The sequence below is a fragment of the Saccoglossus kowalevskii genome, chromosome 8, assembly GCF_978046115.1.
Source record: "Saccoglossus kowalevskii chromosome 8, keSacKowa6.1, whole genome shotgun sequence".
Lineage (NCBI taxonomy): Eukaryota > Metazoa > Hemichordata > Enteropneusta > Harrimaniidae > Saccoglossus > Saccoglossus kowalevskii.
Genome location: NC_140648.1, coordinates 21,168,776 through 21,191,897, shown reverse-complemented (window position 1 = coordinate 21,191,897; position 23,122 = coordinate 21,168,776). Strand labels below are relative to the sequence as shown.

At 34.0% G+C, this 23,122-nt stretch overlaps 1 protein-coding gene across 1 annotated transcript in view; it reads left to right on the top strand.

Moving 5' to 3' along the window:
• LOC100369832 (telomere length regulation protein TEL2 homolog) overlaps nucleotides 1–13,866 on the top strand; it is a 29,205-nt gene extending 15,339 nt beyond the window's left edge. Inside the window, exons 16-22 of the mRNA XM_085502955.1 lie at nucleotides 3,651–3,824; nucleotides 4,235–4,326; nucleotides 7,037–7,136; nucleotides 7,891–7,955; nucleotides 8,545–8,660; nucleotides 10,152–10,234; nucleotides 13,718–13,866. Of these exons, the coding sequence (XP_085359081.1) occupies nucleotides 3,651–3,824; nucleotides 4,235–4,326; nucleotides 7,037–7,136; nucleotides 7,891–7,955; nucleotides 8,545–8,660; nucleotides 10,152–10,234; nucleotides 13,718–13,738 (651 nt within the window). The 3' untranslated portion in view covers nucleotides 13,739–13,866. The remainder of the gene's footprint in view (nucleotides 1–3,650; nucleotides 3,825–4,234; nucleotides 4,327–7,036; nucleotides 7,137–7,890; nucleotides 7,956–8,544; nucleotides 8,661–10,151; nucleotides 10,235–13,717) is intronic.
• The last annotated feature ends 9,256 nt before the right edge of the window (nucleotides 13,867–23,122 follow it).

Below are 23,122 nucleotides of genomic sequence, written 5' to 3'. Positions count from 1 at the left end.
GTTAATTTTGTAATGATATCTTTAATTCTTTAATTTTGGTGAATATTTTTGTCATTTTTGGTAAAAACTGATATTTTCGACTTCTTGTTAAAAACCGCAAGTCCAATTGCTTTGATACTACATATATAGGTACTACATGTGGACCTCTCTCAGATTTGTTCATTTCGTGATGATATCTTCAATTCTCTAATTTTGGTGAATATTTTTGTCATTTTTGGTAAAAACTGATATTTTCGACTTCTTGTTAAAAACCGCAAGTGCAATTGCTTTGATATTACATGTATAGGTACTACATGTGGACCTCTCTCAGATTTGTTCATTTTGTAATGATATCTTTAATTCTCTAATTTTGGTGAATATTTTTGTCATTTTTGGTAAAAACTGATATTTTCGACTTCTTGTTAAAAACCGCAAGTGCAATTGCTTTGATATTACATATATAGGTACTACATGTGGACCTCTCTCAGATTTGTTCATTTTGTAATGATATCTTTAATTCTCTAATTTTGGTGAATATTTTTGTCATTTTTTGGTGAAAAGTGATATTTTCGACTTCTTGTTAAAAACCGCAAGTCCAATTGCTTTGATACTACATATATAGGTACTACATGTGGACCTCTCTCAGATTTGTTTATTTCGTGATGATATCTTCAATTCTCTAATTTTGGTGAATATTTTTGTCATTTTTGGTAAAAAGTGATATTTTTGACTTCTTGTTAAAACCGCAAGTCCGATTGCTTTGATATTACATATATAGGTACTACATGTGGACCTCTCTCAGATTTGTTCATTTTGTGATGATATCTTCAATTCTCTAATTTTGGTGAATATTTTTGTCATTTTTGGTAAAAAGTGATATTTTCGACTTCTTGTTGAAAACTGTAAGTCCGATTGCTTTGATATTACATATATAGGTACTACATGTGGACCTCTCTCAGATTTGTTCGTTTTGTGATGATATCTTCAATTCTCTAATTAATTTATTTTGGTGAATATTTTTGTAATTTTTGGTAAAAAGTGATATTTTCGACTTCTTGTTAAAAACTGTAAGTCCGATTGCTTTGATACTATTCATATTGTTCATTTTCTAATGATGTCTTCACTTCTTTAATTGAAATGTGCATTGCTAACAGCGGAGCTATCTCAGCCGATAGGCTGCTTGTTAGACCTTCTGATAGTTTTCTTTAATAATAAGAAGTTTTTAGCTCAACAGACCATAGGTCCACTATATCGATGATGCTTTGTCCAGTGCCTGGATGGATGGATGAATGAATATAGACAACTGAACCGTGTGATTTGATTTTTGTTGTGTACCTGTCTTGATGAGTGTAGATTTGTTCATGAAGTGGATCTGCCAAAAATTATGCTAATTACTGGTAGCTACGAAATGCTTAAATAACTACTATGACACTATTTGGTCTGCTATTGATAGTGCACATGTAATGGATTGATCCCTGTCAGATTTGTTCATTTCGTGGAAATATCTTCAATTCTCAATTTTATGACATCTCTTGAAAACTACTGTTTCAATTGCTTTGATACTTGCTATGTAGGTATCTTGGGTGAACCTCTGTCTGACTTTTTTTTCATTTTGTGTCCATATCTTCAATTCTTTATTTTTAGCCAATTTTTTTGTCGTTTTTAGTAAATGGTGCTATTTTCAACTACCAACACAATTGCTTTGATACTTGGTATGTAGGTAACATTTTGTGACATTATCTTTTATTCTCTAATTTTGGTGAATATTTTTGTGATTTTTTATAAAACATGCTATTTAATTACTTTGATACTTAGTATTGATAACAGTTGTCGAGTGGAGCTTATCATATGAGTGATTGTCCGTCGTCGTCTGTGTCAATGTTTTACTTTTTCGACTACTTCTTGAAAACTACAAGCCAGAATGAGGGGAGGCAAGGGGGATAGCTGGTACGGTTTTACGGGAAATACAAAGGGCTTTTCACAATTTACGAAGAAAAAAAAGACGTTTTTACAGTTTACAGTGTTAACAAATGGAACATTGAATGGTCCGAAGAGCTCTCTGACTCAAATTCTTCACCATTGCTGCGCCGTGTGAAGAAACGCATGCGCATATTACCCTTGTAATGCTCTTCATTCAGTTAGAGGGCCTTTTACGTCTTGACATTCAATTTTGTAGTGAATTGTGGCATCTAGTCGTTTTACAGTTTCTAAAATGTAATTTCCCTGGATCATTCTTTACGATTTTTTTATTTGGATGTGAATTTTTGTACGTACAAGAAAAATAACACATTTTTACAGTGTACGAAAAAAATATTTGATTGATTACGTTGTACGTCTAGCCTGTGATTACAGAATTACGGAATTTATTTTTTCTATTTACGTTGTACGAACAAAAAAATATTGCAATTACGTTGAACGAAAATAACCCTTGCCCCCCCCCTCCTGAATGCTTTGATATGGTGTATATGTACCTTGGGTAGACCTCTCTCAGATTTCTTCATTTCATGATGATATCTTCAATTCTCTAATTTTGGTGAATATTTTTGTCATTTTGGTAAAAAGTGATATTTTCGATTTCTTGTTAAAAACCACAAGTCCAATTGCTTTTATATTACATATATAGGTACTACATGTGGACCTCTCTCAGATTTGTTCATTTTCTAATGATATCTTTAATTCTCTAATTTTAGTGAATATTTTTGTCATTTTTGGTAAAAAGTGATATTTTCGACTTCTTGTTAAAAACTGCAAGTCCAATTGTTTTGATATTACATATATAGGTACTACTTGTGGACCTCTCTCAGATTTGTTCATTTTGTAATGATATCTTTAATTCTCTAATTTTGGTGAATATATTTGTCATTTTCGGTAAAAAGTGATATTTTCGACTTCTTGTTAAAAACAGCAAGTCCAATTGCTTTTATATTACATATATAGGTACTACATGGGACCTCTCTCAGATTTGTTCATTTTGTAATGATATCTTTAATGCTCGAATTTTAGTGAATATTTTTGTCATTTTTGGTAAAAAGTGAGATTTTCGACTTCTTGTTAAAAACTGCAAGTCCAATTGCATTTATATTACATATATAGGTACTACATGTGGACCTCTCTCAGATTTGTTCATCTTGTAATGATATCTGTAATTCTCTAATTTTGGTGAATATTTTTGTCATTTTTGGTAAAAAGTGATATTTTCGACTTGTTGAAAACTGCAAGTTTGATTGCTTTTATAATACATATAAAGGTACTACATGTGGACCTCTTTCAGATTTGTTAATTTTGTTGTGAAATCTTCAATTATTTAATTTTGATGATTATTTTCGTCATTTTTGGTGAAAAGTGATATTTTTGACTTCTTGTTGAAAACCACAAGTCTGATTGCTTTTATATTACATATATACGTACTACGTGTGGACTTCTTTCAGATTTGTCCCGTTGCTTTTTATATATATATTGTTCATTTTCTAATGATATCTTCAGTTCTTTAATTGTAATGTGCATTGCTAACAGCGGAGCTTTCTCAGCCGAGAGGCTGCTTGTTAGTGGTAGGGTTTTATTTTTGAGTGAAAAATCATTTTTGTGCCTTTAGGTTTGCGTGTTATCCAATAACATGATCTGAATTTCTTGGCTGACTTATCTAAATAATATTCATGTTGGTTTGCATACAGGTGTTAGCAGCGGCAGCACAAGAACTATCAGAGCCAGTTCAGATGATGGGATCTAGTAAAGGGAAGTCGTCTACGGCTGTCAGTTCGGGCTACGTACAGCAGAGTGACAGTCCCACACACTGGAAAGATATCGTACAACAAAGAATAGAGCGTAAAACAAGGAGATTTGCCAAAGTGAGTGGTGGAACATGTTACCGTAGTAACATGGAAGATGTTGCCATAGTAACAGGGAACATGTTGCCATAGTTTGAATGAAAATATTTATACACATAGTGAACATCAAGATGTCAAATACCAGGGATAGATGAAGTTTCATACTTTTATTCTTTCTATTGCCTGAAATAATGCTTGGTGATAGTTATCGTGCCCTCAGCAATGGATTCACTGTTGCTGACCATGTCAAACACCGCAGCCGAGTATACAGACTTGATATGGCAGCCATTTTGATTTGAATAATTATGATACATTTTCCTTTATTTCAATATTCGATCATATTTCCTGTCTTTTAAATTCACACTTTAATTGATGTAGTTTTACATTATTATTCAATTTTTTTTTAATTAACTTGTTTTGTTTCTTTAAAGGGTACTAGCAAACCAGAACCAATACCTGTTGCAAATAGATTTTCACCAGTTGCTGGGCATTTCTTTTTTCCTTTACTTAAAAATTATGACAGGTAAGTAGTATATAATGATAGTGAATAACTTTATTACCGTCTTGAATGCCAACGTCAGCTTTTGGCACCATTCACAATTTTTAGTCCCTGTTCGGATGCAGTCCGAAAACGGGGACTTATGTTTTGACCTCCGTGTGTCCGTGCGTGTGTGTGTGCATCCGGACCGGTATCTTAGAAATGCCTGGACCAATCACAATCAAACTTCACACATACATCATACATGATATTATACATATGCACGTCAATTTGTTTCACGATCTGATTAAAGATGGCCGAATGGCGGCTCTTTTTGTGCTAAAAATCATCAAAATCAAGCATTTCCCAGCTGTTTACAGATGGATTTTGTTCAAACCTTGTATATACGTTGGACATTATAGGACCTTGATGCACATCATTTTGTTTTACGATCTGATTCAAGATGGCCGAATGGCGGCCATTTTTGTGCTAAAAAATCATAAAAATCAAGCATTTCTCGGCTATTTACACATGGATTTTGTTCAAACTTGGGATATACATTAGACATTATGGGACCTTGATGTAAATAATTTTGTTTTTCAGATAAGATTCAAAATGGACAACTGTTGTTTTAATGAATGTGGTTCTCGTGCCATATCTCTGACTTGCTTTCACTGATTATATTCAAATTTTAAATATTCATTATACATCATGTCATAGATAGACAGATATATTGGTTTGACGATCCTATTCAAAATGGCCAAATGGTGGTCATTTTTGTGCTAAAAAATATCAAGAATTTATGGCATTTATGGATGGATTTCGTTCAAACTTGGTACATACATTAGACATTACGGGTTCCTGATGCACGTCATTTAATTTTTCTGATTGGATTCAAAACGGCTGACTGGTGGCCATTTTGTGTTAATGATTGGGCTTCTAGAGCCATGTCTCTTGAATGCTTTGACTGATTATGTTCAAATTTTATATATTCGTTATACATCATGTTATATATATACATGTATTCAAAATTACTATGAACAAAACTATATATCTTAAATTTGATAACTAACAGGGACTGTGCCATGCATGGCTTGTGTTATATTATTCAAATTAATATAGTATATGTAGTACTGATTATAGAAAACATGAAAATTAATTAATTATTCTAAATTTTCCATGCAAAGAAAAGATTGTACCTAGTAGTAAGTGCATCGTTAGTTGTATAAATCCTGTAATTTGAGTTATGTAATATTTAGATTTTCAATGGTCATGGTTGTAATATCAGTGCTATGCTTTTATATTTTGATCAAGACAGGTAGCAAATCGAGATTATCTTCATTTGGTCCAAAATTATCTAAAGAATTTTAGAAAAACATTTGCAAAATGTTACATCAGAAATATGGAGGGAAAAATTAAATATATGCTGTTTGTGTGACTGGATTGCGTTGGATACCGCAAATCATTTATGTTTCACTGTTAGACATTTTCGCGATTCAAGGATTTTATGGTAATTGTCATGATAAATTTATGAAAGTCACAGACACTTTGTGTGTAGGACCTCAGAAAAATTTTCACTCATACAAATTCGTGCGATTTTCACTGATTCACGAAAATTCGTCTCACAAAATTTAAGGAAAAAATACTGAAAATGTGAAAAAATAAATCAAGTTAGCAGCATATGCAACTCAATGAGAGTGTTGCTTAAAAGGGCAGGGTTATCACACCTAGTGTGTCTGTTGAAATTTTTTTTGCTCACGATCTATAGACCACATGGGATCCATATCGAACACGTGGCATCACGATAGCTTCCCTCCATTAAACTGCGACACATTTGACAATCATGTCTGGCTTGATGATTAGACTGACAATGTTGACGATGAAAAGATGAATGAAATGAATCATACTGAGTAGCTAAAGTCATTCAGGTTGTGCCCCAGGGTTATGTTAGCATTCAGTCACCATGTGTGCGTGTGTGGGTGTGCGCACCAATTGCGCTCACAGACCATAACTGAATCTTTTAAATTTTAAAATGTCATTTTTTGTCTCATGAAAAGCTTAGATCAAAGTAACACAATTTTTTTTAATGTTTCTTACTTGAATGTTATCACTGAATGACAATGCACTACAGATTCTTGATAATAAATGACAAAAACATAAAAATGTTGGTTATCTGAATTTTTTTCAAATAAAACAATGACTTTGCGATTTCTTTATAGTGTTAAACACTACATCAGCAGCCATTTTGGATTGGAAAATGTGAGAAATGCATACAATATGCAATAGATGCAGATGGACAGAGAGATTTCATTGAGAGCGAGAGACTACAAAACTTGCATTTCTCTCGTCAAATCGTGTTCCATTCTCTGCTGTGATCGCATCCACTGTTCCAAACGGTAACATGAATCAGGAGAGAAACAGTTAATCACAGAGAATAATTTAGTTTTACGAAATCTCTGTCTCAAAAGTGTGTTAGCTGCGACATTCTTTATAGTACATACATACACTAGAGGTAAACATGAAAACATTCTTAGTTATTCATATCCTGTATTTAAAATAATTATAATCTAGCATTACAATATTAAAAGTTGTTCATCATATATTTAGTCTTGTGCGTTCTTTCAAATCTATTCAAGTCATTCAAGCACCACGTTCATACATAAATCATGTTTTTTGAGCCTGTTGTATACATGTATGTTGCATAAACCCCAATCTATGATGTAACACATTCATAAAATGGACGTCATCTTCACAGCCGGACAAGTACGCTGAGTCTCCTTGATCAAGATTATCTATTACTTGGAAGACTTCTATATACACTGGGTGTTGTCATGTATGCAGCAATCAATTCTACCGTGAGTTATATTGAAATTTATTTCAACTACAGGGCATTTTGTTGTCCAAAAGGCTACACCAACTCTGATTGGGTGGTACATGTTTACATGCATGTCAAATCAGATCTATATATTTTACTTTAAGTCACATATGTGATCGCTTGGTTGAATCATGCTCAGGTTCATCGAGGGAGTGTGTATACTTCAAGATCGTTAAATCCTGTGATTTGGACGATGTGTTTGCTCAGGCATTCTCATATTCGTGCAACTATTCTTATTACATGTATTATGCAAATTCCATCTGATGAAGGCGTGTGATACTTTTGATATGTCACCTTTAACCCTTTGAGCACCAAAGTCAATTTCAGGCACTACCCCGGTATATACAAAATAGTTTCATTTATAGTCTGGTCTATTCCACACAAAAATTTTGCGAACATTTTGACTGTTTTGGTCAAAAACTAAAAGCAATGTCATATTTTGTCTGTTAGGTGTAAAATTGAAATTTAATTCAGTGAAAATTACAGAAAATCTGAAAAAATTTATCTCAATTTGAGCAGGAAAAAAATGTGGCTCTCAAAGGGTTAATGTAAACTATATCCTCCTATCAGCAGTTTGATTGGTCATTGTATGTAATTTGAAATTGTGATGTCATTGGCCGACAAATTACAACGATGGCAAAATATAGCTCACTCACTTGAAGATTTGACGAGAACATTTTTGAAATATTTATTATACATATATTATTTCAATACTATTATAATATTTTGTTTAGATATGTCGTCATATGGCCAGTAGTTTATTGGAATTTATCTGGGTTCTAAGATACCACACTGAACCGTAAGTTTTCAATGTTTTCTGTGAGGCCAACAAACAAATTATTTGTTTCTGGTCACATCTACATGACTTTTTTCTTGTTTGTTTTTGTTGAAATATCAGAAACAAATAATTTTTCTTTTATTTCATGTAATGCATCGTTAACAGTTTGAGCACTCGCCTTCACTTGTAATTCTTATTTCTTTCTGTTGTCAGCATCTTCCAAGTTATTCTGTTTCTGTCTGGTTTGAACAAGGAAGTGTCCACTTAAGAAATCTCTATACTTTTGTGTGATTCTTTTATTAATTTTAAATATGCAGGCGTATTTTATTGCAAAAATGCTAATTAATTTCATTTGATACATATATGCTAGAATTCTCATGATTTGATGATTTCAATGTTTTTGTGAAGACGTGATTTCACGAAAATTGTCATGACTTTGTCTTTAGGACCTCAGTAAAATTTTCACTGCTACCAAATTTTGCCATTCTTATTGACACACAAAAAATTCAGGTAACTTTCCTCTCATGAATAAAACACATTTTCAGTACATATCATTTGATGACATTAGTTCATTGCAATAAAAAGCGCTATTCTATTTATTTTTTTTCAGATTTGTAAGGCAAGCGTTATTATTTGCATTGTCTATGATTATATTAAGTGTACCTTCTCATTTACTGGTATCTGATCTACAAACTGATGTGATGGAGTGTAGGCTATGGTTACAAGGTAAAAATGTATTTCACTAACTGATATACCTAAACACGAATAATGTACGCAATTCATTGAGGTTTTGTCTATGATCAAAATACTGTGAAATGCTAGATTTTCGCTGGAATTAATTTTCGCTGAAAAGGCTTTTTGGTTATTTTGTATGAAATTTATTTTTACTGATTTTTGATGAGTTTAATGTGAAATATAGAAAAAAAAGTATATTCACTGGATTATATTTACACGGAATCATCCCTTCAGTGAAAATAGCGAAAATAAATTCCAAGCGAAAATAAAGTATTTTACAGTAAGTCACATTTGTAGTACATGAATTACAGAAATAGTAAAAATATTTTAATTATTCAGTATACATCAGATGTGATTTTTTGGTTTATATATGCTTCAATTGGAAATGTGTTTTCAATGAAACAAATATGTGCTTTTATTTTAATATTATAGCAAATGTTTTATTTGTTATTTGACCAAGCAGTTGAACAATCCAAGCAAAATTCATATGAGACTTGTTTTCGTGAGTGATAGAAAATCATTACATTGTTTACTAGTGAATTTTCTCAAATGTTGTCCCCGGAAACGAAACCATTCCAACATGAAAATTACCAGCTGCAGAAATTAACTGATTAAGATATGCCAAACTGGCTGATTGTTCCCAAGATGTTGTGCCAATGCAGGGGAAACACTTCGACCATTCACATTTCACTTACCGGTATTGTTGCCAGAGCAACTAGCACAATCATTGATTTAATTTGTGTCTTAAAATAATATAGATCAGATCTGTCGATTTATTGGTGATTAAACCATACGTATATATGTCACACAGTTGTCAAAGCGGCTTATTTCGTCCATCTGTCTATGTACATTAAAATGATCGTTAGATATGATATATTACGATAAAACTGGTAATCCCCAATGACAGTATTTTGACAAAATGCTTAAAGGCCCAGGTCATACTTACAGGACCCGGCCCATCCTTGTTTAATAGTTAATTTATTGGTGGTGCATTTCCTGTTTGTGTATTGTGACCTTTCATGGATGAAATCCCCACACATAGGTAATTTAATATCATAATGGTGGACTTAAATTATTACTGTGATATTCATAGTCACATAATTTCAATTTTTGGTAACGTAGGAAACTATAAGCCGCGAAAATACAATTTAACTAGATGATCTGCTTACAAAAAGGCAAGAGACTTGAAATAAACTGAGCTCCATTGTTAGGGTTCATTACAAACGTTATACAACCTTTAAAACAAATCATAATTTTTACCACCACCATTTTTTGTGCAACATTTTATGTATTATCTATAATTTCTTTACTAATTTTGAATTAAATGGATATATTTTCAAATTGTTGTGAAATAAATATTAGAAAAATGATAAGAATGTAATTTATGACTGGTGAAAGAAGTAAACCTCTTTGCACAAAAGGTTGGAATGTTAGGCTTTGGTCTGTATTTTGTCATATATGAATTGTTTTCTAATTTTCTAGATATAATAGAAAAAGATCCTGACACAGAGTGCAAGAAGCTATCACTGCAGACTTTAATGATATTAGAAAATGCCATGAAGAAAGTAAGTACATGGAATGAGCAAAATGTGAATGGGTTTACATTTCCACTGTAGGGAACTGTGGTGAAATGATAGACAGATAAAAGATAAAATTCTCATTCTCATCCCTGTATATAGTGCAGTAAGATGTTATTTTCATCATGTAGTATAAATTATTTCTGCTTCCAAAAGTTTCCTGTTGAAACATTTACTAGTATTGTTCTTGCTAATTGCTGTATGTTATTTATTAGTCCCCTTTCGGATGTAGTTCGAAAACGGGGACTTGTGTTTTGACCTCAGTGCGTCTGTGCGTGCGTCCGGACCTGTATCTTAGAAATTCCTGGACCAATCACAATCAAACTTCACACATACATCATACATGATATTATACATATGCACGTCAATTTGTTTCACAATCTGATTCAAGATGGCCAAATGGCGGCCATTTTTGTGCTAAAAATCATCAAAATCAAGCATTTCTCGGCTGTTTACAGATGGATTTTGTACAAACTTGGTATATACATTAGACATTATAGGACCTTGATGCACATCATTTTGTTTTACGATCTGATTCAAGATGGCCGAATGGCGGCCATTTTTGTGCTAAAAAATCCTAAAATTCAACCATTTCTCAGCTGTTTACAGATGGATTTTGTACAAACTTGGTATATACATTAGACATTGTAGGACCTTGATGCACATCATTTTGTTTTACGATCTGATTCAAGATGGTCGAATGGCGGCCATTTTTGTGCTAAAAAATTCTAAAAATCAACCATTTCTCAGCTGTTTACAGATGGATTTTGTTCAAAACTTGGTATATACATTAGACATTATGGAACCTTGATGCAAATAATTTTGTTTTTCAGATAAGATTCAAATTGGCCGATTGGCGGCCATATTGTATTAATGAATGGTTCTCGTGCCATATCTCTGACTTGCTTTCACTGATTATGTTCAAATTTTAAATATTCATTATACATCATGTCATAGTTAGACAGATATATTGGTTTGACAATCCTATTCAAAATGGCCAAATGGTGGCCTTTTTTGTGCTAAACAATCATCAAATATCAAGCATTTCTGGCATTTATGGATGGATTTCGTTCAAACTTGGTACATATATTAGACATTACAGGTTTCTGATGCACATTATTTATTTTTTAGATTGGATTCAAAATGGCTGTCTGGCTGCCATTTTGTTTTAATGAATGGGCTTCTAGACCCATATCTCCGACTTGTTTTGACTGATAATATTTTCAAATTTTAAATATTCATTATACATGTCATAGATAAACAGATATATTGGTTTGACTATCCTATTCAAAATGGCCGAATGGTGGTCATTTTTGTGCTAAAAAATCATCAAATATCAAGCATTTATGGGTGGATTTCATTCAAACTTTTTATTTTTCAGATTGGATTCAAATTGGCTAACTGGCGGCCATTTTGTTTTAATAATTGGGCTTCTAGAGCCATATCTCTTAAATGCTTTGACTTGTTGTATTTAAATTTTATATATTCGTTATACATCATGTTATATTTATACATGTATTCAAAATGGCTGATTTTGAATGCTGTTCCAGAGCAATATCTCTCAATATGGACAAGTACTTGTTTGACAATCAGATACAAATGTCAATCATTTTAATGTTAAAAAAAGCATATTCCTGACATGGTTATATTCCAGCTATAAACAAAACTATATATCTTAAATTTGATAACTAACGGGGACTGTGCCATGCATGGCTTGTTATTCAAAATTTTTGCATGGAAAAAAAAAATTGTACCCTGTAGCAGGTGCATCGTTAGTTGTATAAATCCTGAATTTTGAGTTATTTAATATTTAGATTCTCAACGGTCATGGTTGTAATATCAATGCTATGTATACTGTAATACAATAATTTTCAGTATCTGCACCTAATAATTATTATATTATAATAATCCAAACTATTTTGTAGAACTTTGTATTGATATAAAAACAAATTCCGGCAATATATCAATATTCAGTTTTCTAAAATTCAATTTGATTGTTTCTTAAATGGAATTATGTGTGGATCTGTGCTAGATAGTCTAGCTTGCAGAAAACGATGAGAGAGTGGATACGGCTATGATTAAATCTGAAAACATTTTGGTTTAGCTGACGTCACAACATCTGTTCAAAATAATGTATAATAATTATGTTATTAACAAAATACTGGAATATATGTCCTCGTACATCATATGCTTATAATACTTATTATTATAAATCTACTTCTGTAAATTATGAAGTTTCTGAATACAATAATTCCTGGTTACGAGCATTCAATAACCATGCAAATTTACAACATTAATGGATTCACTTTGACCTCTTCAGCAGATCAATGGAACTGTTAAAAAACACTCATTAATTAGGCTAACTTTGATTTGAAAAAATATTTGTTTGCATTCAGATATAATATGGATATTTCACGTAACCTTGTATGAACCACCCTCACTAGCCAAAATCTAAGTTTATTCAGCCAAGCCTCTAAACAGACCTTGGCAGAACGTCCATCAAATATGCGTATTCTATCAGCGCCCCCAGTAATCAGTTGCAGCTAATCATTGTCCAATCAGTTTGCGTGTTACAAATCCTTCTTTGGCGTTTCTTTTTAAACAATATTGGCGGCGTGATATTTGTGATGATAAAATTGCGAAAGTTTTCGATGTTGGTGCCCTCAAGCCTCATCAGGTACAGGCAATCGACGCAGTTTTGTGTGGGAAGGATGTCTTCATAGCGACAAAAACAGGAAGTGGAATTTTATTTTATAATTTAGTACGTCCAAGCTGATTGGGCGCCTTGCTTCAAGGTGTGCCCAATCACATCTCACTGCTTAAGATACGCAATTAGCCTATGCGATCCCGCACGGTATCGTGTAGAGGCCTATAGGTCGAAGACACAGGACCGTGCGATTCGGACGATGTGTATGAACGTGTAAAATGTTGGCAGTGGTTCGTCATGAAGTCAACGACTTCCGTCAAGGTGTCTGTACACTGGCCATTGATTGTCAAGGTCTCTTGGTCACTACCATGTGCAATAATCTTTCTGAAAATATTAGTTATGATGACAGCACCAATACGTGTGCAAGTCTTTGATCAGATCAGATTTTCTGTCAATGGAGTGTGTGCACACATGCTGCGTTCCATTTTGAAAACATCCCTGACGACGTCTGTGGTGAAACCAATAGTTTAGTTGACCCATTCCTTTCTACATCTGTTGAAAAACATGTATAATAACAATAAAGGTTATTAACAAATTACCATAATTTATGTCTTTGTACATCGTACAATTATGCATTGTTCTCAGCGTTGCGCGTCTCTGACAAAACTTTCACTGTATGATGTACACAAACATACATCTGGTACTTTGTTAAATTTTGTTAATATATACATAATTTTAGTAAATATCTCAGACAGTAATCTTTCAGTGAAGTAAGCCTTGTGTATCATGGTATTCATTATTTATTTCAAATTTTCTATTTCCAGGAACTTGAAGGGGTGTCTTAAAATTACAACAAGGTATACTACAATTGCATTATGCCTCTGTGATGGAGCCTATGGAAGGTCTGTCATGATTACCTAAAGCAGGTTGTTTCTCATTATTTTAAAAATAAAGTGTTATTTATACTGCTGTATTCAAGTGTTTTACTACTCGTAGATTAGCGTATATTTTGCTATTCTTGAGAGCAGAGTAAAATTACAGAACATTCTATATTTCTAAGACGCGCACCAATGTAACATGCTGTGAATCGCTGGTCAAATAGCCAATAAAAGCAGCACAAACTCAACTATGAGACAATCCTGAACAACCTAATTTATATATGTTGCACATGGAGGGGTAGTCTTGTTACACTGTTCAGGAGAGTCTCAACAACTAGCTCAAAGTCAATTTTTTGAGAGTTTTTACTATTCACTGTGGTTGCTAGGCGGTGAAAATGCTCGGATGTTCACACCAGAGAATATTCTATATGGAGCTATTTAGAGAGCAGATATTTAGGGGATTTAAGTGGAAGGATATTCCTTGTGTATTGAGACTTCTGAGAATGAAGTGATTTACCAGCAAATGATTATTTCTCTTTAGTAGATCTCACTCAACTAATTCTACTAGTGTGAAGACGCTGTTTTCTTGTGCATCACATATTTCCTCTCTAAACTTTGGTGTTGTGAATCATCGCTTGATGACCATTTTGATATTATCATTAGGTGCTTCACATCTGGCCAAACCAATAAGGTTTGAGAGGAAAGCCTGGCTTGGACACATACCAGACTTTGCATTAAATCTGGTTACCCCAGTAATTGGTTTGAGGGGAGAACAACCCAAAATTGCATTACATCTGGCCACCCAAGCTTGAGGAGAAAATCTGGCTTAGACACTGCCCAGACATGTCATTGATTAAAGAGAGTAAACCTGGGTCAGATACAGCCCAGGAATTGCATTATGTCTGTCCACCCAATACTAGTATTATTTGTTGGAAAGAAAAACCTGGTTTGGACATGCCTATGCATTTAATTACATCAGGATACCTGGATATGGTCATGCAAGTGGATTAAACCAAAGTCTCACTAAGGTGTAGATGCAAGTCACATGGCCAATTTTCCTTCTGTGCTTTTCTGGGCTATGGGATGATATATTTGTTGGCATATGACAAGTTTTAGAACTATTATAACAACACAACTATGAGCTATATTTCAATCATGCACACCCTATGCGATAAATGTTACATCCTTTGATGACTGAAGTTAGCCGTTCCAGGCAGCCATCCAATGAATGGACATCCAGAAAAACAAAAGCAAAATGACTGCAGATAGATGGCACATCAACTCAGCATCACTACAGATACATCAGTTAACTCAACAGTAGTAAATTGTATTCGGTTGCGCAGGTTCATTGCAAGTGGCATGTAGAGTGGAAGAGATAAAGAAGCAATGAATAATAAGTACACACTACTAAGCTTGTTGTTTTTTTCAAAAGATCGACAACTTTTAATTCAACATTTCGTCTTAAATATAAAGCTTTGTCAGGAACTGGTGATATGTGACATGCCTGATTAGTGGTCTTGCTCTATATCGATAGATGGCTTATCAACTCGACATTACCAAAGATACACAGGTTAAACTCTATAGATGGCTTATCAACTCGGATGAGTCCTTGGTATTATGCATACGTGAACAAGATGAACAAAAATATATACTTGAAAAACTTAATATAAAAGTTATTCTAACAACATTTCATTATAACATAGATTGCTTTTGATTATTAAAATTGTTTGTAGGGTGATTGATTGTAGGTCAAGTTACAAATGTTGTTCAGTTAAGTACATTGATATGATTTGTGTTTCCCACAAGAGACGCATTACTTTGTATTCTGATGAAACCCCAAAGATCGAAATGCAACATAAATCTTGCCTAGTTTAGTCATACATTGCCTTACCAAAATCACCAGAGTCACCAGAAGGGTTTGTGCACCCCTATCTACAGTTATATTATTTTCAAATGTAAGAATAAAGATAGTAAACAGTGTCCTAGCACTTAGAATTGGTCAGAGAGAGCGTTCAAGATTACCAGAGACACTCTTAGTAAATTCACTGACATTTATCAGCAGGTAGAAGCAGGGCGTTACCAAGTAGGCATCGATCAAAGCCTGAGCAAGTGTAGTGTCCTTCAAACAATCAATCTGCATTTTTTTTATTGTAAAGAAGTTGTTTCAAATCCCCTACAAATTAGTATTTCTGGGAATAGATTTTTATACGTGTATGGGTTAATTTCGGCTGAGCAGTGTTTCCAACTCGGAGACTTAGCAGTTTCACTGTCCTCTATTCCCATTGCACAGCTCCGACAACTATGGCTTTCAGAGTTATCTCAGTTCAGGTGTTAGTAGTCCAAGCAGTGTCTAGCCACCCTTAGATCGATTTATCACTGTAACTCTGGTGCAACAGAAAGGAAATGCAGCTAGAATCTCATCACATCACCGTTCGCTCTGTGGGGAATGCTATTGATCAACCTGTTCAATTCAAAAACTTCAAGCTCAAGAGGTACGCTTTGTGCTTACTTACTGGATCCCCTCACATATGCGATGTATAAGCTGATGATACCATGGGTGAATCAGATTCTATATGCATTCCCATCATTCCTAATAATTCAAGCTGTACTAGAGAAAGTACTGGCAATGCCTAATAATGACAGCATGTAATCGTATTGAATTGGCCAGTGGGACTATGGTTTCCACTCATCCTGTCTTCAGTGGTAGCCAGGTCAGTATGTCTGTGACCCCATCGCTTCTGACGCAAAATCACAGGGTTCTCCCCATAAGTCCAGTGCTGTTCCTATTACACACTGGAGGCTCTCCAGCAGTTGTCAGCTAGAGAGAATTTTCTAGCCGAGTGTCTGACAATATTGACACTCTTGAAGAATCAAAAAGCAGAATTTGACACAACTCCCATTATTACCCCTCATTATAGCAGATTTTTGGGATTGAGGACAGGGAGCAATTACTGCTCTGTCCAGCCAACTCGGGTATTTCAATAAAACACGTGCTATTAGATGTGACATTAAACAAACATTCATCTGTTATGTGGGGAAACATCATACAGCTGCATCCCCAACAACGATTGGCCATTTGGTAGAAAAAACGATTTAAGTGTAGTCGGCTGCACACACAAAAAAATTCCGTTTAGATAAGTGAGATTTCAGTGCAAATGTTCTCATTTGAGAGTCTTATTTTCAACAGTTTGTTATCCTGGGTTTCACCTATTTATTGTTGCGAAAACGATATTTCATCTGATTAAGTTTACAAATGTATGTACCTCCTCCAAGGAGGTTATGTTTCGGTATCGTTGCTTTGTTTGTTGTTTGTCTGTTAAAAGGTTAACTCAAAAAGTTATTGATGAATTGATACGGTTACCATCAAAACAACAATTTCAAAAATGATTTTTCATTTATAACTCAAAAAGTTACAGATGGATTTTTATGGAATTGCCAGGAGAGATTGTCTTTGATGCAAGTATCAATCCGTTGAATGTTGGTAGAGATGTCGATCCACCTACCATGGAAACTGTAATTTCGAGAATGATATTTTATTTACAACTTGAAGGGTTATTGATGGATTATCATGATTTTGTTTACGATGGTGTGCCCTTGACACCGTACGGTCCAGTGGATTACATTTGGTAGTGATGTTCTTCTGGTTGCATTATGAATTCTCATGACATTTCCACAAGGGTCGGCCTGATACGGACCAATTGTTTAGATTTTGGTTAAGAGACAGATATGGTTGCTATGGAAACAAAATTTTCGGAAAACTCATGGGCAATTGCCTTTCATACCAATCCATTAAATGTTACAAGAGATTAGAATCTGCTTGTTGTGGAAACAACAATTTTTGGAATGAATTTTCATTTATAATTCAAAACGTCAATTGAATCTCAGTAATTTGTCAGGGTTCCCTTGGAAACTAGAAACAAAGAAGCACCAATTGGTAAGATGTTGGTTAAGATCTGGAACTCACTGCCATGGGAAAATTGTGTTCAATGACTATTCATTACCAAATAAATTTAAAGAACAAATTTATTCAGTTGTTTTAGGAGATATCTTTCTACAACCATTCAGAATGTAACGTTACGTTTTGATATATGATATTCAGTTATGTGTGTTTGTGAAATTCTCGCCGCCGTGAAAATAATGATCCAGTTTTAATTATACAGACCAAATGATGTACATAATTAGCTTACATGCACACATTAACAAGGAGGGGTTTAGTGTTTATGCTATTGAGACACATTGATAGTGTAAGAAGAAACTATAGCAAAATGTATTACCAAACCTTTTTCTCTAAAATCGAAAAGTAAATATGTCAGCCAATGTTGCGTATGATTCTTATTTTGGCAGATGGCTAAAGTCAGTATCCCCCAAGAATCAATAATAGTACTAGTGAATGATGCTATTTTTTTACTGGTAAGATACTCAAGACAACAAAATAGCCTAAATTGTCCGATTGACATAAAGTACAAATATACACATTGTTTCAATGCAAATTATTCAGGTGAATAGATGTAATCTATTTTGTAGGGGTAGCTCTTTCTGGTGCGAAACTGTCAAAATTAGGTATGTATGTCTCTTTCTTAGTTTGTGTTTTTCTGACATTGATTGAGTATGACTGGATCATTAAAACTTACATATATTACAATTTGCATAATTTCAGTGGATTGTCGGTTTACTGTGCTATATGATTGCCGATATATTCATAAAACAGCTGATTTTATTATCCCCATCTGTGTCTTGCTCCACAGTAAATAAAATCAGTCTATGCACAGTCAGACTGTAGATAATTGATTATATATTTCCATTGATATTAATCACCGTGGTTAAGGTGCCGATATTTATATAAACCTGTGTTGATATTTTTGTAAAAATTTAAACGGCCACCAATCTGGTAAGTTGTGTGTAATCAATCTTGTCTGTGTTATTTATCATTCAGTGGTTGAACAAATACTTATCTTTGTCGAAACTGTTCGTGCAGGATGGTAGCGTTAACTGATTGTTTTGTTGTCAAACGTGTCTGCTGTTAGTATCTCCGTGATTACATGACTACTACTGCACTATATGCGATATATCAATTGTATTAGCGGAAACATTATTCGTTGTTGCCGTTGTTGTAAGTCGTCATCATGTATAGACTCTATTGTATTCAACCATGCATTAGTCGCATATGGTGTCCTGTCCGCCATCTTTATTTTGTTTGCAAAAAACAAAACAAAACATGAAAACAAAGTTTTAATCAGGTGCATGCCGTTGCCATGGAAATACCTTAATGCACCTTAGAGCTGGTAGACGATGGAGTGTCTCTTATATAAATCAAATGAATGAATTCGCCATACCATATCATACAAAATGCAATATTATACAGGGAATAAGTTAGTTGACCGAACATGCATATTGATGCACTATGATAAGATTTTATATAAATTGTGTATAATATTTATTGGGTTCCCCCCCCCAAAAAAACATCTTGTTGTTGAATAATGCTTACATAATATGGAACGGTTAACGTGGCGTAATCAGCTGTGCGCTGCCAATAATGGAAAGTCACCTCGTCGTGATAGTGAGTACAGACCTTGCATGTCGCGTGTTTGTAAAATGCTCCATCAAACATGCCTGCAGTCAATTTTGTGAAATGCAAGGCAAATTGCAGATGGAAATTTGAAACGTTGAAGGGAGATCAGGTGATCTTTCAGTTCTCTTTGTATAACGTAGTGGCGAATTTGAAAGTGCAATTGCAGGTGTTATGTATGTTGCTGGGGGTTAGCATACTCCATATAATTGGCGAAGCGTTGCTCATGGCGACTAATGCCTTTATTGCGTTGCTATGTGAAAGTAACTGAAATCAGGGATTTGAGAGACGTTACATTATTGATATCTGCGGCAGTGGTGATTTGATGCATTGGTAACTAGGCGTGTTGTCACGTACAAATCGTATGTGTGTAGGAGATTTATTTGTCAAGTGTAACTAAAAGCCACATCCAGGTAATTTGTATCAGTAGTCCTAATGTTCCATGTCCCGGATGTTCCATGGCACAACCTTATATATTATGCCATATGCATTTGTGGTGCATTTATGTGTATAGTGATTTCTAACATCAACATGATGCCAGCACGTTATTATTTAAGGGCCGTCTTTTAATTCAAAATTATGTTCAACGTATCTGCAAATTCTAGAGGGTCCCCCCTCCTCATCTAAACCTGACGGCCACTAATTAATTATACATGTGTTCTATATCCGCTGAGTATATTTTTGAGCATGTTTGATTTTTTTGAACGCATCTTGTTGATATATCGTAAAATAAAACTTGTTTGACAGTTAGTTCGATGCTATAATGAATATGCTAATCGTGCATATGCGGTTCGAATTACCTATACGTATGCGTTTTGGAGTTGTACATGATTATCATTGAACGAAAACTTGCTTTTGCCTCCAAAGCAAATTTTCTAATTTACGATAAATTTAATATCGCAATTGAAGATTATTGAATGGTAAAATCTGCTGTAGCATCTAATATTTCTTTTTACTAATATGAAAAAATCAGTTTTCTTTTTTTTTGTCGTCGCGATTCGTGTTCTACGCTTATCAATAAGCAAGAATGTGCACCAGTCCGGCACACAATTCTAGCAATCAAACAATTCTCTACGTTAACACACGGATTATTTCAATCAGATATTCCTAAAATTATATTTTACATAATCTTATAAATTGAATACTCTCTCTATTATTGTTCATAAATGATTTATTCCCACGATGTATTCTCATCAAGAGTTCGACCACATATAATACGACGATCTCCAAAGTTTGAAATTAGCCGTTTTGAATCAACTTGTTGCGCAGGTAAGGTAATAACAAAAGACGCGACAAAGACAACGAATCATGTCGCAACGTAATTGCAATATAGATTCAAACACTGTAACCTATTTAGAGATATGTGAATAAAAAAAGTGAATAAAAAGACGAGCGCATTCTAACCTGTATTTGCTCGGCAGTGATAATATAGCGCATTGTACATTATCTGTTATACATGGATGTTTACAAAATTAAACTAAACATCCTGTTTGTCTCTGATCGTTTATGAGTCATTTATGTCGGATTAATGCACCGCTGTTTTTAATGCATCGATTACAATTCGACAGGCTGAAATATCGTGATTACAAAAATTACGTAATATTTATCTATCCTACTACCAAGTAACACAGATAATAATGTTGTACTATGTCTATATCAGGACCTGGAGGTGTGACTGTGTTTATAACAAAAATTCTACTGCAACCGATCCGGTTTGAATAGCCCTCTGTTGCCTGGTATATTTGATAATACGCATGTAAATTGTGATTTGCATGCTTAATTTTGCTTACTTGTTTACTGGGGGTATTTGTTGTTTTTAAAAACACAACAAATCAGATGCGGATATGTCTGGTTTGGTTTGCGTCTCATGTCATTTTTTATTTTCGTTGTTGCTCTGTGATAGTTGGACACGGAATAATGACTCTACAACCGTGACGATCGCGTGCATGTCTACATCCGATTTTTTTCAAAATGTTTATTACATCTATAATTTGAACATCACATCTCACCAATTGTCTGGCCTTTCTCAGCCAAACTAATTCAAACATTTATCATAAAGACTCTTTGCGAATGCGATTCTATTCAAATCGTGACAGCTGTCTGACATCCATTTTCTTTACTCATATATCTGCCTGTTCGTGTTTAATTTAATCATTACTTTGAGTGAATCGCTTAATAATTTCTTGTTAAATCTACAATGAAGTAATATACTAGTTTTAAAATATAAAATTAAAAAGTAAATTTTGTTTTGACACAAGAGAGAAATAACAAGAAAACCACACACACGAGCACATACATATGACACCGCTTGTTTTTGTCGATCCAAAATGTCTCTTTCCATGTGTCAGTATCTGGCGCTAAAATTATAAAACATAATTAATCAATCATCTGTAATTTAAATGTGTTTCCCTTCGCATCAGTGTTTACATAAGTTTTATTAAAATTGAGAGATAGTATCAAATTCTTATGCGGTGATTATGGGACCCTACCACTTTACAAAATACATTAAAGGCATTAATTTTGAATTCTTATTCTGTATACGTAGTTGATTGATTTAGTAGCGTTTTCTTTTTTTGTATATAGACGACAAACTTTTTGCAGCTTTTACCCAGTGCAATGGTGTTGCGAAATTGAAGTTTAACTGAGTCCTCTGATAATTAATTAAATTATGTATTTCCACCTTATATTGTCCCCGACCCATATCATGTTATGTTGTACTCAAGGCACAGTCGAACACATATAAAGTATATTGCCGAATGCCACTTGGGGTACCGTGTAATTTAAAGTAACTGTCGAAAGATTTCAACTAAACTAATATAAGAAACCAATATTGGATATACAGCAATTTAATCTATGCCCAAATGCAACTTTAAAACAATCGCCAAATGACAGTGTTGTAATAAAGAGATGGCTCAAACTATATTTGCAAGAATATAGTTCTCTTATGATTGAATTTTATAAAGCGCTGAATCCACCAATGGCGTTGATTGACGTCAGTCTCAACAAGGGATTAGTCTGTGTTGACACATTTTTTCACACAATTCCCACCGGAATCTGACACTAAGGATCTAACAACGCCTTCCAACTTTTAGAGTCTTACGGCCCGTTTGAACTTGAATTCTTTTTAGTGCATCCAAAAGCCATCTCCATCAGAAATGAGATGAGAATTAAACTTCAGTCCCGTAATGCATTCACCTCCTAGTTTGCAATAATATCATTGACTAACGAATGTTTTTAACATCACACACGTTGTACATAGACTTGATCTCTTATTGTATTCTTACCAAAGGGGAGCTTTGAATGGTTTTCTCTCAATCCCGTCCCAGATGTCACGGTATATTGCATATTACTGTGACGTGTACTTTTCTTCCCCCAAATTATACTGATTTGCAAACGACTTTTACTCTTCTAGTTGGCGCGCGGTAGGTTTATTTGCTTACCTAAATTAAATTAACATTTAAACATTTAGCGAGACTATTATTTGTGTTGAAAATTCACGATTTTCACATTTATTTATTAATTGATGAAATGCACTATAAACTTTCATCTGATAAAGTGAACGTAACCTCGAATGTCATGTAAGTTGGTTAAAATGTAGATTTTCTGAAGGGAAGCAAGGCAGCTTCAGTAGTGTTTTCCAAAATCAACAACACAGGTTTAATCTGTGTGCCTATAAGTTTCAAAGATAAACTTAAGACAAAGTAATGTTAGGATGTGTTATCAGTAGCTAACTAACACACAATGAGTGTTTCCAAACATTTGAGTGTTTTTTCTCCGTCCCTGTT